This window comes from Notechis scutatus, chromosome 3, assembly GCF_049901735.1.
Source record: "Notechis scutatus isolate UNSWTSFEM ecotype Mainland chromosome 3, rNotScu1.2, whole genome shotgun sequence".
Classification (NCBI taxonomy): Eukaryota; Metazoa; Chordata; class Lepidosauria; order Squamata; family Elapidae; genus Notechis; species Notechis scutatus.
In genome coordinates this window covers 20,106,163-20,120,553 of record NC_142011.1, presented here as the reverse complement: position 1 = coordinate 20,120,553, position 14,391 = coordinate 20,106,163, and the positions used below count along the sequence as shown (strand labels likewise).

Sequence of the window (14,391 nt, the reverse complement as noted above, 5' to 3'; positions counted from 1 at the left end):
AGCGTCTTACCTGGTCTAAAGAAAAACAGACCTGGTCTGTTGCTCAGTGATCGAAAGTCCTCTTTTCTGATGAGAGCAACTTTTTCATCTCATTTGGAAACCAAGGACCCAGAGGCTGGAGGAAGAATGGAGAGGCACACACAACAAGATGCTTGAAGTCCAGTGTGAAGTTTCCACAGTCTGTGCTGATTTGTGGAGCCATGTCATCTGCTGGTGTTGGTCCACTGTGCTTCATTAAGTCCAAGGTCAACGCAGCTGTTTACCAGGAGATTTTGGAGCACTTCATGCTTCCTTCCACAGACAAGCTTTATGGGGATGCTGACTTCATTTTCCAGCAGGACTTGGCACCTGCCCACACTGCCCAAAGCACCAAAACCTGGTTCAATTACTGTGGGATTACTGTGCCAGCAAACTCGCCTGACCTGAACCCCATAGAGAATCTATGGGGCATTGCCAAGAGAAAGATGAGAGACATGAGACCGAACAATGCAGAAGAGCTAAAGGCTGCTATTGAAGCATCCTGGTCTTCCATAACACCTCAACCACAGGCTGATAGCTTCCATGCCATGCCTCATTGAGGCAGAAATTGCTACAAAAGGGGTCCAAACCAAATACTGAGTACATATGCATGCTTGTACTTTTCAGAGGTCCGATATTGTTCTATGTACAATCCTTGTTTTATTGATTGCATGTAATATTCTAATTTTCTGAGATTGTGGATTTGGGGTTTTCATGAGCTGTAAGCCATAATCACTGCAATTATGACAAATCACGGCTTGAACTATCTTGCTTTGCATGTAATGAGTCTATCTCATGTATTAGTTTCACCTTTTAAGTTGCATTACTGAAATAAATGAACTTTTGCACAATATTCTAATTTTTTGAGTTTCACTTGTAGATGTGGATCCAGTAGATCAGTTGGTCACTCTGTTCGGTTTGGGGTTTTGATCACATGATCAGGGCTGTTATCTTGATAGCTGTCCATCAGAGACATCCTGCTGCTTAGGACCAGGTTAGCCCTTTGAGATAGTAAGTAAATAACTCACGGAACTGGTTGTTAAACCGGTTGCAGCCCATCACTGCTTAGATGGCTGTTCCTCCTCAGATGGGGATCTCTCATAGCTATAGGCAGTGTAAGAAATTAAAAGGATGCTTCTGTCCAACAGCTAGATGCTATTTGGAGTAGAATACTACAGGAAAGGGGAAACAAAGAAAACAAACAGAAAGATCTACAAAATGACAATTAAGATGATTAAGAATGGTTGCAGGAGTTGGATATGGCCAGTCCAGAGAAAAGGAGGACTAGGGGTGACATGATAGCAGTATTCCAGTGTTTGAAGGGCTGCCACTTATTTTCCAAAGCACCAGAAGGCAAGACCACAAACAATGGATGGAAACTAATCAAGGAGAGATGCTATCTGGAATTAAGGAGAAACTTCCTAACAGTGAGGACAATTAACCAGTGGAACAGTTTGCTTCCAGAAGTTGTGGGTACTTCATCACTGGAGGTTTTTAAGAGACTGGACAGCCACCCATTTGAAATGGCTTAGGGTCATGGTGGCAAATCTATGGCATGCATGCTACAGGTGGCACACAGAGCCCTCTCTGTGAGCATGCACGCTTTTGCCCCAGCTCAACTCCATCACACAGGCGTGTGCACCTCCCACCGGCCAGCTGGTCTTTGGGTCTGCCATACATGCACAGGGAGCATATGTGGGAGTGGGGTGTATGCACAGGTGGTGGGGTGCATCCATGGGGGGCAAGGTGCATGCACAGGGTGTGGGGCTCATGTGCAAGGGATGGGGCACATATGCAAGGGATGGGACGCATGTGCAGGGGGTGGTGCATGTGTGGGGGCAGGGGGCATGTGCAGGGAGCATGTGTGCACTTGTGGGGGGGGGGTGCAGATGCGCCAGGGCATGCACGTGCTTTGGGTACTCAGTGCCGAAAAGATTCACCATCACTGGTATAAGGTCTCTTGCTTGAGTAGGTGTTGGACTAGAAGTTCAAAAGGTCCCTTCCAGCTCTATTCTGATTGATTGATTGATTGATCATCAGAAATCCCAAATACCTTTCTTGCATTTCTATATTTTTCCTTATTTGGGAAATAATTAAGGCAACTTAGAGATACTTATTGTTTTTGGACTTCCTTATGTTTCCATATTTTTGCTTATTTCCTTATTTTAATCTTATTTAGAGTTAAAACAGCATTTCTCAACCTTAGCAGCTCTAAAATATGTGGACTTTAATTCCTGGATTTCTGGTAGTCCACACCTCCTAAAGTTGTCAACGTTGAGGAACACTTGATAAAAAATATTGTGTTCCCTTTAGGGATGCAGGATTCCCCCCCCCCCTTTCTCAGTCTCTGGAAATATGGAATCTAAGCACACACAAAAACCCTTTTCATTTAACAATCCATCTGTATAAATATTTTATTGTTAATCACTTCTGCTGTTTTCTTTTAATGCTGCTTTTCAATTTTCTTTTTTAAAAAAGGTTTGTTAGCATTTAGCCTTATTCATGCAAAATGGCACTGAAATCAGTCTGATAGTTATTATTAACAATGTAAATCTTACTAATTTCAATGGACTGTGTTCTCACTAGTCTCAATGCTATTCACGACTTCTAAGAATAGGTTGTTTAGAAAGGCAATATATAAATATATTAATTGAATCACTACTATATGGTACATGAGAGTACTGTATTTCCTTAAAAAAATCTGCTCAAGTGCTACACAAGTCACTTTATTAAAGTTTTACCAGAAATTCCCTGTTTTTGTGTTCTTTTTAAGATGCTGAGGCCAACTTTCAGTACAGACCTGCCAACAGATTTGCTAGCCAGGTCATGTTCTCCATAGTTAGGGCTGTGCAATCTATTCAGAAGAGATGCTTTGCAAAACATAATGCTCAGTGGTGGAATTCAATTTTTTTTACTACCGGTTCTGTGGGCATGGCTTGGTGGGCATGACAGAGGAAGGATACTATAAAACCTCCAGTCAGAGGTGGTATTTGCCGGTTCTCCGAACTACTCAAAATTTCCACTACCGGTTCTCCAGAACTGGTCAGAACCTGCTGAATTCCACCTCTGATAATGCTACAAGCAAAGAACCCAGCCCTCCTTAAACTATGAAAGCAGCTACATCCTTTTGAAAAAAATGCTTGTGTGATTGCCTCAAAGGTTGTCCCCATTACTTCTGGGATCCCTAACCTTTGATACTTTTGCAGTTTACTCACTTTTTAAAATGTCCTTTGTCCTTCCCATACAATATTCTAGGAAGGAAGGAATGAAGGAAGGAAGGAAGGAAGGGAGGGAGGGAGGGAGGGAGGGAGGGAGGGAGGGAGGGAGGAAGGGAGGTTTTCTTGCATACTTATAAAATAAAAAGGACCAAGATTGCAGATCCTGTCCAGAATTATAAATGGACATCAGGAGTAATCCCACCCTGGTTCTTTCTTGAAAGGCATTTTGTTCTGCCAGCCACAATGACATCTGCTGGTGGAGACAGGAAGCCATAAATCTGTGTCTCCTCTCAAGCAAGCCTCTGTAATGTTACACACACACACACACACACACACACACACACACACACAGGGAGGGAGGGAGGGAGGGAGGGAGGGAGAGGGAGAGGGAGAGAGGATAGAACAGCATTTGATGCCTTTTATACCTGGAAGCCCATCTTTGTATTTTATCATTCCCCCCCCAAAAAAAGACTCACAAACTTTTATCCCCTCGTATATCCAAACTTCAGAAGTCCTGAGTCCAATGTAAATGATGTAACCATCAGCATGGGATCTTTGAATTGAAGCCACGCAATCTTCTCTTGCAGATTCCTACTTTGACAGTATAACCGGATGTGTGTTCTAGAGATGAACCTTTTGTGAAAAAAATGATTTTAGTAAGGAAGAAGAAAAAACATTCTCACTGCTATTTAAATAAATTATAGATATCTCCCTACTACTCCACAGTGCCTTTCTTTGGAAGAACATTAAAAAAATTCCCCTTCTTTGTATGTGTGCATGAATAAGTATGTGTGTGGGAGAGAATAGGAAAAAAAGTCTCAACAGAGAGGTAGAAAAAATAGTAACTCCAAATATCTTTAATTTTGTAAGCCTCCCAAAGTCACCCGCATGTGAGTTGGGCATCCATATGAATTTGTTTCATAAACAAATAGATAAAATCAACAATGTTATTTACACATTTTGTTTTCTTTTTGCAATCCTTTTATTGAGGTGGAATCAGGGTGACTGAATGGAACTGAGCACTTACTGGCCGGATGCCCTTCCTGACACCTATGAGAAGTTCGTGGCAGATATTTTTTTGTGCCCTGATAGTGAAACGTCCGTCACTGCCTAGGATTGTACTCTCAGGTGTGAAGTGAGCGTCTTCACCACTAGGCAGCTCAACAATGTGCAGCTCAACAATGTTATTTATACATACTCTACTAGAAATTGGATTTAGTACTTATGACAGTGAGACCCTTCTCAAGGTTCTAGGATGATGGTTGTGGTGGTGGTGGTAGTGATGACAATGACTCCATTAGTTCAGCTTGCTGCAAATAACAACCATTTGAAAAATAATCTCCAGAACATATTACTTCCATATTGTTAATCCCCAGCATCTTTACATTCAAGTAGTCGTTGCTATGGTAGCTACCAAATATGAATTGCCAAAATCCAGATCGCCATTAGAGGGGAAAAATTTCCCATCTTAATGTTTGCAACTCAGTTCCCTTATCCCAAATTGGGAGAAAATGATTAGCTCAAAGTCAAAGAGTAAGCACTATGACCAAGTTGGAATTTGAAGTTGGGTGTCCTCAATCTTACTTTAGTACTTCACTACTACAATAGGTTTGTAGCAATGGAAATTAGGCATCAGTGCTGCCTCAAATGGAAATTATGTAAATTACTTAGAGAATATAGGATTGAGAAGTGTCCTATGAAATCTAGAGAATCAGGATATTTTCTTGAGGATCATTGTTTATCTTGAAACATGGCATGAGACCTAGAATGAAGTACTCCAAAGAAATTAAAAACCTCATAAAACCTCCTTAGTTTCTCATGTAGCAAAAGATTTCCAAACACACATTAACTTCCAATTGTGCAGAAGTTAGACAACTCAGGTATCAACAGAAAGGAAAGGGCCAAGATACTTCAGCAGAGTTGGAAGCTCATGCACTAATTATCACACAACTCAATGCAAAAATTTGTACAGTAGTTTGTGTTAATCATTGTAGTTGCTTTTTCATATATCATAATGTTACCTATATAGAATAGAATAGCAGAATTGGAAGGGATCTTGGAGGTCTTCTAGTCCAACCCGTGCTTAGGCAGGAAACCCTACACCACTTCAAACAAATGGTTATCCAATCTCTTCTTAAAAACTTCCAGTGTTGGAGCATTCACAACTTCTGGAGGCAAGTTGATCCACTGATTCTGTCAGGAAATTTCTACTTAGTTCTAAGTTGCTTCTCTCCTTGATTAGTTTCCATCCATGGTTTCTTGTCCTGCCCTCGGGTGCTTTGGAGAATAGCTTGACTCCCTCTTCTTTGTGGAAGCCCCTGAGATATCAGAACACTATTAGTCCTTCTTTTCATCAGACTAAACATACCCAGTTCCAGCAACCGTTCTTTATATGTTTTAGCTTCCAGTCCCCTAATCATCTTTGTTATTCTTCTTCTGCACTCTTTCTAGAGTCTCCACATCTTTTTTACATCATGGTGACCAAAGCTGAATGCTGCATTCCAAGTGTAGCCTTACCAAGGCATTATAAAGTGGTATTAACACTTCATGTGATCTTGATTCCATCTCTCTGTTTATGCAACAACTGGCAGCTGTGGCACACTGATGGCTCATATTTAAATGATTGTCCACTAGGACTCCATATAGAACAGGTTCTCTTCTTTTTTTCCTGTTTTTTTTTTAGGGAAAATTGTATATGCCTTTTGTAGGAATATCTCAAAAAGATGAGTGATTTCCCCTGTGTTTGATAAAAATAAGCCAAGCTTCTTTGAAATGAAATGAAACTGCTTGGTGTTTTTTTGTTCTCATGGAAATCTGACTTGAGAATTTTCTTCTTACATATGTATGCCATCAAATCAACCATCTACCCAAATGTATCAAACTTTCCTCCTTTAAACGTTGCCTGGAAATAGCAGTTTTATCACTACTGCATTTCACTATTAAGCATCTTGAATCAGTTAATGGAGTGGAATGTCTGGTGTTTAAGAAATTCAACATGTAGTCTCCTGAATTACCTTTGCCTTCCCCTATTCATTCCTCTTGAATCATTTCTTAAATATTGGTTATTATTCACCCTGTGTGACAAAGTAAAGTGTCTCCACTAGGTTATTTCACAAATGGATATTGCTTCTGGCACGTTAACTTCACCACCCTTCTCTCTGCATCCTGATGCCACATTGATGGCAAACGAACTCTTATTTGAAAAATTGAGCAAATTTCATTTAGAAGATTTTTCTAGTGGGGTTCACCCAATTCTTTAAACAAGATGAGCTTATCATGAAGCTGTGTGGTGGTTGAGCTATCAAGATACTGGTCACCCATGCAGAAATCAGTAGATAACAACAGAGGGATTCAACCAGTGTAACAACCAGTTTGGTAAGTGCGACGCGGTGCATTTGAAAACAGCTCTGAAATTTACCTTCTACTGCAGCCCCGTGACAAAACAGCTGAGGCGCACAAGCAGTTCTGCAGCGCCAATCAGCTGGGCTTCAAACAAAGGAAATATAGGACAGACTAGCGCAAGGATGGATGGGAGGGGCCAACTCATCACCAGAACTACCGGTTTGCCTGAACCAGTCTGTACCGCTGGATCCCAATCCTGGATAACTAGTTTAAAATCTTTAATTATTCTGAACATCTTTGGGGTTTCTTCTTCTGTGACTTCTCTTCTTACTAGGATGATTTCCACTGGTTTGAAAAAAAAAATACACTTCATAGTAATGTTTTGGAAGGTGTAAGTAACTGTATTTTAATGCCCACCCATTCCTGCAGATTGAAGTTGGTATCTTTGCTTACATTAGGATCAGAAGAAAAGAGATGAGCCAAGAATTTTGATGTTGACAAGGAAGTAGCTTCTTCTTTTAGCTCATTTCAGTATCTGATTCATGGCTCAAATGTGTAAACAGGCACCAGAGCTAAAGTTGAAGTCAAGGATTATTATCCATTTAATCTAAGGGTCATTAGTGCACCAGCCTGAAAGCTATTTTCTACTTTAGATTACATGAAATATGGAGCATGATCCCTGAGCATGCTCAAAGTATTTTTTATCACTACTGACAGTTATGGCACATACACATGGACATCATTCATCCACTGCACAAAGCTGTATTGTGTCTTTTTTTGGTTCTGGCATTGTGTGTTCTATGGATCCAACCATTTGTGGCTTATTCAACAGTGGCTAGCCAAATCCTAGTTAATATGTGAAACCAGCCATTTACAATTTTCATGAATAGACAGAAACTATTTTCTAGATGCCTATCAAGCAAAATTCTTCTGAGTTTGTGTGTCAGCAGCAACCTTGTCATCCACATCAGACAAAAATAAAGTTCTACTATAAATCCAAGTTAAATTATTTCCATCCAGATAAAATTACCTGTAAAACCTCATGTTTTAATATTGATGGTAGGGAAAAAGAATGTTTTCTAAGACACGATTGATTCTTACAGGTGACTAAATCATTTAAAATCTCTAAGGTTAAAATGTAATCAGGAAATAAGCTAATAAAAACTTGCAAAATATTTTGTCTAAAAGTGGATTGATTTGTGTATGCCTTCATTTGATTGATATCCTGTTTTGTCTTCAAATCACTCCACACTCCATCACCAGCCATTGACACAGCCAAATGCAAAAGCAGATATAGCTCTGGGATTTGTAATGGTTGGGTAGAAAATACATTTTCAAAGGTCAACAGCTTTTTCTACTGACCAGACTAAAGGGATGGGTTCCTGGCTCTGAAAAGCCTTACATAGTGAAGTATACTTCTTTCTCTCTTTTTTTAATCCTTCTGGGAAAGTCATGCTTACTCTCTTGGGTCTTTCAATTTTTTAATATCTATCTATCTATCTATCTATCTATCTATCTATCTATCTATCTATCTATCTAATTATTTAAAATCTGTACGCTGCAATATACAGTACTTTTAATTTTAAAACAAAGATGCATACAAACACCTCCATCCTATTTTCTCTTTTTAAGATAAGCAATGATATGCTGAATTAGTGTTCAATGTTTAATCACTTTTGTATAAACTAGTTTAAGATGAGGACTTAATTGGTTTCAATCTGCAATGGAAAACTTTGTCTTGAAGGACCCTTCAGGTTGCAGCCTACTCAAGGAAGTCAAAGTAACCATGGTGATGGTCTAAAAAATTACAGGCCTCTCAAAATGGCATCCCGTGAGCCAAATATACACAGGCCACGCCCACCCTAGCTTTGCAAAGGCCAAAAAACGATAGGTCACAATCTGTCCCATGACACAATCCAGTTTACCCGTGGTCTAAAACCTTATTCTTCAATATATCAGGTGAGGTCTAATTAAAGTACTTATTATCCTGTACTATGAAGAACTATCAGACAAAAAGGAAGGATTTACTCTCCTCCATTAATTCTGCCTACTTGTCTACTTGGGGATGAAGCAGCTAGGACGGAAGAGAATGGGTGGCCATGGAAATGCATTGTAGTGACCAAGATGCTCAATCTAACAAACTCCCCATTGTGACTTGAACATTTAGATTCCTTGAACAATTTAGGAATACTGCCAGAGGACCATTATCAAGGTAGACTGGCCTAGAAAACCAATGTCATGTAGGTTAGCAGCTCTTTAATTTTAGAGCTTTAGTAACAGAATCTTGCAATATCTCTCCTATTTAATTGCATTTATGTGAACTAAAGAAGGGCTTGTCAGAAATGTTTATCCATGCAGCATTCTTGGCATAGGCTCAGACCCCTTTTATCTGATGATTGCCTTGGTAGTCGGTCTCTCTCCTGTCCTTCGGATTAATTCCTTCTGCTTTCTACAAGATTTCTATGAATAGCAATAGCACTTAGACTTATATATTGCTCCATAGTGCTTTACAGCACTCTCTAGGCAGTTTTACAGAGTCACTATATTTCCCCCAACAAACTGGGTCTTCATTTTATCAACCTCAGAAGGATGGAAGGCTGAGTCAACCTTGAGCCCTATCAGCAGGATCAAACTCCCGGCTGTGGGCAGAGTTAGCCTGAAGTACTGCATTCTAACCACTGTGCCACCAGGGCTCCTTAATGCTAGCAGGAGTGTGTTCAGATTTGGTAGAATATTACTCTAAATTTATAGTACTGGAGAATTTCAATTTTAGAAACAGATCAGAATTTTATGCCTTCCACTGAGGCACAACCTAACAAATGTGCAGTCCCTTGCAGTTTGGGAGTGTTTTTACTTTTTGCACGGTTAGTAGGTTCAGAGATAGTGAAGTGGGCTTTTACACTGGTGTGCCAGCTGTGATCTGAATTGGTCAAATTTGATGACTTCTCCATACACTATGGCAGATTATGATGGGGACTTGTTATTTATTTCTGACTGATATGTGCTAATTTGTTATGGGTTTAATTGGCCAGTTTTATAGTTCAAATTGTAATTGTATTATACTATGTGCTGCCTAGAGTGTTATTTTTGGTTGAAGGAACAACAATGACAATCAATCAATCAAATAAACAAACAAATAATGTATTCCACATCCAACTGCCCTGCTGTGCAACCAGATGTATTTCAGCTTTTGTTGACATGTGATCATTTTTACTACGTGCCTCAACACTAGGTAAAAATCATTGTGGGCATGCAATGGAGCATCAGATTATCAATTCAATACACACCCATTCTCCTTAATGGCTATTTCAGTCAACAACATTTGAGAGCTTTTATTTCTCCATTTGTTTGTTTGTTTTAGATTAGTTCATATGACCACCCATGTTGCAGATATGACTCTGGGCAGGTAACAAATGTGAGCTGGTTTTCCCTTTTACTTGATTCCTTTCAAGAATGGATTCAGAATCTTGTAGAATCCATGCACTGGGGCAGAATGAGGTGCAGAATTGTATGTTTCTTGTGTTAAAATACATTAGCTGTCATATTTAGCTAAATGAATTAAATGACACCAAGAAAACTGGCGAGATATCCAAAGCCAAGCCAGGGCTGTCCATATGGGAAGAATTAAAAAATAATGTGAACTGCAATCATACTATGTATCAATGTGTATTAAAAAAAATGAGGGTGCTTTGATAACAGGGCTGCAGCTCCCATCTTGACTACTTCTGTAGACATTCCTGAGCCCAGCCTCTAAATCCAGGGGTAAGAAAGGAACAAAGTCGTTATTTTTCTATTAAATTTAGTTTGTAACAGCAGCCAGTCCCCCATTCTATTCCCCTCTGCTGAAAATAGTAGCCAAACTGTTGGATGTTTTGGCTGCAGATGTTTTCAATGTCTGGGTAACTCTCAAATTGTAACCTTACTTCCTCTTTACACATTTTACACAAGGTAGGTTCCTGTCTAGTTATGAATTCCAGGTGTAAAAGACATACATATTCTTCACAGGATACAATCTGTGACAGAATACTTCTATATCTCCAGCCTGTTTAACCCATTCCCATTCCCTGCAAAGCAGTTTAAAACTACTGCCAGCCTAGAAATCATAAATAGAAATGATGTTTTTTTAAAAAACAAAACAAAAAACCAATAAAACGGGAATTATACAAAACAGGAATTATACTCTTTCTTTCCAAAAATGCAAATATCCCACCCCCCCAAGGAGTATATTGTTCCTAAGCTATCCATAGTCATGGAGTACCAAAAATCCCACTCACTTTCATATATATTTTTTTAAATGAAGAGCAACAACTTTCCTCTACTGTACGTTTGTCAGTAGATATTTTGAGATCCAAAATATCTTGTCAAAAATTTTAAGACATTGCTATGATTGGAAAAAAAAAAAAGACTCCGAACCTAAGTAATCCAAAGAATCCCACCAAGTTCTTCTAGATGTCCTGCCCCCCCAAAAAAACCACCATCCATCTCTGCAAATTGTGAGGATGAAATAATAGTGTGGATCCCCCCAGTTGCTTTTCTCAAAAGTGAAGAAATGGCTTGTGTGGCAATTGGGAAGGAGAGAGAAAAGATCTAATCAGTGGATTCAGGAAAAAGGAAGCTCAAAGAAGAAGACACTGAATCTCTAAGGAGGGAGGGGAAAGGATGGCCAGCTAAAAGCTCCGAAAATTGGGACTGGGAGACCCCCATCCACAAAGGCTGCAGTGCTGCAGAAGTTGAAAAGAAAATGCCAGCCTGGCTGTAGTTTCCAAAGAACAATTAACTAAATGCCTCCAAATTAATAAGGCTGTTGAAAGTTTAGTTCCAAAGTGGTACAAAGCAGCAACGTAAAACCTGACCACAACCAAATACTTTAGGGGTGCATTCACACAGCAGAAAGCTTCATCTGGCACACGCACAGGTCCAAGAAGACCCTCCCTATGTGCCCTTGTCCAAGTTGTGTGCTTTTTATACGCTGCCCAGGCATGCTGGTCCCCCCCACTCCCAATAAGCATTTTGTCAAAATATGAAATCTATCGGGAACCCTATTGCCTTTAGCTCTTCCCCAACTTGTTCTTCCCAGTTCAGTTTTCTCGAGTTTGTTCTCCACTTCTGTGGACCTTATATTCAGCACGTACCAGTCTACAAACAGCTGCAACCTTCATCTGCCCATCTCTGCCAAACACCTGGGTGAAACAGAGGAAGAGGAAATAAAAGGAAACTTCCTACAGCTTGTTCCAGAGACAATCCAGTGTTTTTCAGATGCCTTTCTGCGGGCGGCGGTGAGAACTTGTCAGCGGTCTATTTCCAAAAGTGAGGAAAAGAGAAGAGGAATTTGTATGCTTCCAAATTTAGCTTTACGTGCAGATGAAAGGGGAGGTGGAGGGGGGGACAAAATAACATTTCAAAAGAGAAGGGAGAATTACAGAGTTAAAATGCGGTACGCCTGTGCGAGAGCAAGAAAGATTGTTTTTTTTTTTAAGGACCACCTTTTTCTCTTTTTTTTCTGCAGAAATGCAAAGAAAGAGCATCTGTTCATGTGAAGAGGCTGCAGGCAGGGCGAGGGGGAAAGAGCTGTATCATAAAATCCTTTGATAAAAAGCACTCTAAACATGTTCCGCAGCCCAGTGTACCAGCTCACCGCCACCAAATCCCGAGACAACCTCTGCCGGGAAAAGCAATTTTTCAGACTGAATTCAAGATGTCATGAATGGCCCATTAAACTGCCCAGGGAGGGAGAAACGGGTTTGGACTTATGAGAAAATGGGGCTTGCAGGAAAGGGTCGCAGGGGATGGACATGGGATATGGGGGGAATGTCGATAGGCACACAGGTTGGTGCTCCGGAACGGCTGCATCCCCTCAAACCCCATTCCCGCTCCCCGAACCAGACGTCTGCGATCAGCCAAAGTCCTGTCTCTTTAATAAACTGACTGCCTTCTGTCTGCTCGGAGTAAATTTCATCCTGTCATCAGGTCGCGGAGGAGGGGTTTGCTAATACACAGTTTGCTCCGTGGATCGATGCTTCCTGGCATCGCCTCGTCCTGCCTGTGTGTGTGTGTGTGTGTGCGCGCGCGTATATTTGTCTGTGTGTATTTGTGAGTGTGTGTGAGTGAGTATATGAATGTGGGTTAGGCTGCGTGCGTGCGTGCGTGTGTGGACGCGTGAGTGTGTGTGAACACCCAGATTTCCTTCCACCCCCCGAGCTCCTCCGTCCTCATCCACATCACTCCCAACCTGGCATCTGGCGGCTACAAACCTGCAGGTTTCACGGCGGATAGTCGCCCAGCCGCCATAGAGAGAGAGGAGAGAGAGAGAGAGAGAGCTACGCGAAGGAGGCGGAGAGCAGAAGGGGGAGAGAAGGGGGGGAAAGGCCAGGGGGGAAGGCGAGGAAATAGCAAACCTCCCCCCCCCCTCGCCACCGAGCAAACAGAACTATTTACGCATCCCGATTTTGTTATTTATTGATCCACTTTAAGGAGAGAAAAAAACAACCCAAAATTGCCCCGGCGCACAGCGAGGGTTCCTCTCCTTTGCCTTGGATGTGCCTGGATGTTGGCATCAAAGGAAGTCTCGCAATAGTTCAAACACAACAAGGGGGACAAAAAAGGCGCCCCCCCCCTCAGCTTCTCCAACGCCGTTTTGGTTGTAAGAAAGAAAGAGAGAGAGAGAGAGAGAGGAAAGGGAGAGAGGAAAGGGAGAGAGTGAGAGAAAAGAGCCCAAACAAAGCTGCCACCCTCCGCATCCCGAAAGACTCCGAACAGGTTGATCGAGGAGAAGCCAGGGCGCTCGGCGCTGTTGGTTGCCGCCGCGCCGTTGAGCGGCTGAGAAGGAGGGAAAGGGAGGAAAACACACACACACACATACACACGCGCGCACACACAGGCGCGCACGCCGAGAGTGAGGGAGAAAGAGAGAGAGAGAGAGAGGGAGCAAACAAACCCCGCCAGCCTCGGAGCGGCTTCGGATCTGGGAAGAGAAGTGTGAGGTTGGAGAAAGTACAGCGATGCCAAGGCGGAAACAGCAGGCACCCAAAAGGGCGGCAGGTAAGAAAGACAGCGAGGCGCCCCGGCTCCTCTCCCCGCCTCCCCGGATCTGGCTGGTGGGTCATCCCTTCTGTGGGTGCGTGCCGGGTATTCAGACGCTTGGCGCGCCCGGTTGCCAGCAGGTCTACCTCCGCCTCTTGATTTTCTCTCTCTCTCTCTCTCTCTCTCTCTCTCTTTTTGCAGCCCCCTTTTTCTTTCCTCGCCCGCTCGGGTTCTCTCGCTCTGACACACACACACACACACACACCGCACAGAGAGAGGGTGAGAGTGAGAGAGAGAGAGACAAACACGCGCGCACGCACCCACACCAAGCCCTCTTTCCTCAAACTTGGACGGGATTTGAATCAGTTTCGTTTGCAGTTTCCTGTCTTTTCGCTTTTTTTGGGGGAGGAAAAAAAAGAGGAGGAAAGCGTTGGCGTGTCCCTCGTCCCGCTTTTCCAAGCTACTGTTTTCTTAAACTTTCTCCCTTCCTCCTCAACACCCCCCCACTCCCGCACGCAACTTTCTTCCGCTCGGCTTTCCCTTCGCCCTCTCTCCTCCGTCTCTCTTTGCAGCCCCCCTCCTTCTCCTCGCTTCGCCCCCGCTTGGCATCGCTTCGGGCATGGGTGTGTGGGGGTGTGTGGGTGGCTGGGCAGGATGTACCGCTGGACCTGTATTTTTGCAAGGCAGGCGGCGTCCGTAAAGGATGGGGGGTTTCCCCTTGGGGGTGGTGGTTCTGGGGTGGGGGAGTTTAGAAAGGAGGAAGGAGGCGGCCGCCAGCGGTGCCGGGTTTTTG

At 42.4% G+C, this 14,391-nt stretch overlaps 1 protein-coding gene and 1 long non-coding RNA gene across 3 annotated transcripts in view; one reads left to right on the top strand and one right to left on the bottom strand.

Moving 5' to 3' along the window:
* LOC148131093 (uncharacterized) overlaps nt 1-11,844 on the bottom strand; it is a 92,067-nt gene extending 80,223 nt beyond the window's left edge. The window contains exon 1 of the long non-coding RNA XR_015748440.1: nt 11,711-11,844. This is a non-coding gene — a long non-coding RNA (uncharacterized LOC148131093). The remainder of the gene's footprint in view (nt 1-11,710) is intronic.
* A 669-nt stretch (nt 11,845-12,513) lies between these two features.
* The window catches only part of TSHZ2 (teashirt zinc finger homeobox 2), a 416,498-nt gene continuing 414,620 nt past the window's right edge, over nt 12,514-14,391 (top strand). The window contains exon 1 of one of the 2 annotated variants that reach the window (XM_026664963.2): nt 12,514-13,616. In XM_026664963.2, coding sequence (XP_026520748.1) covers nt 13,577-13,616 — 40 coding nt within the window. In that variant the 5' untranslated portion in view covers nt 12,514-13,576. The remainder of the gene's footprint in view (nt 13,617-14,391) is intronic. The other variant, XM_087959275.1, reaches the window with a different exon arrangement.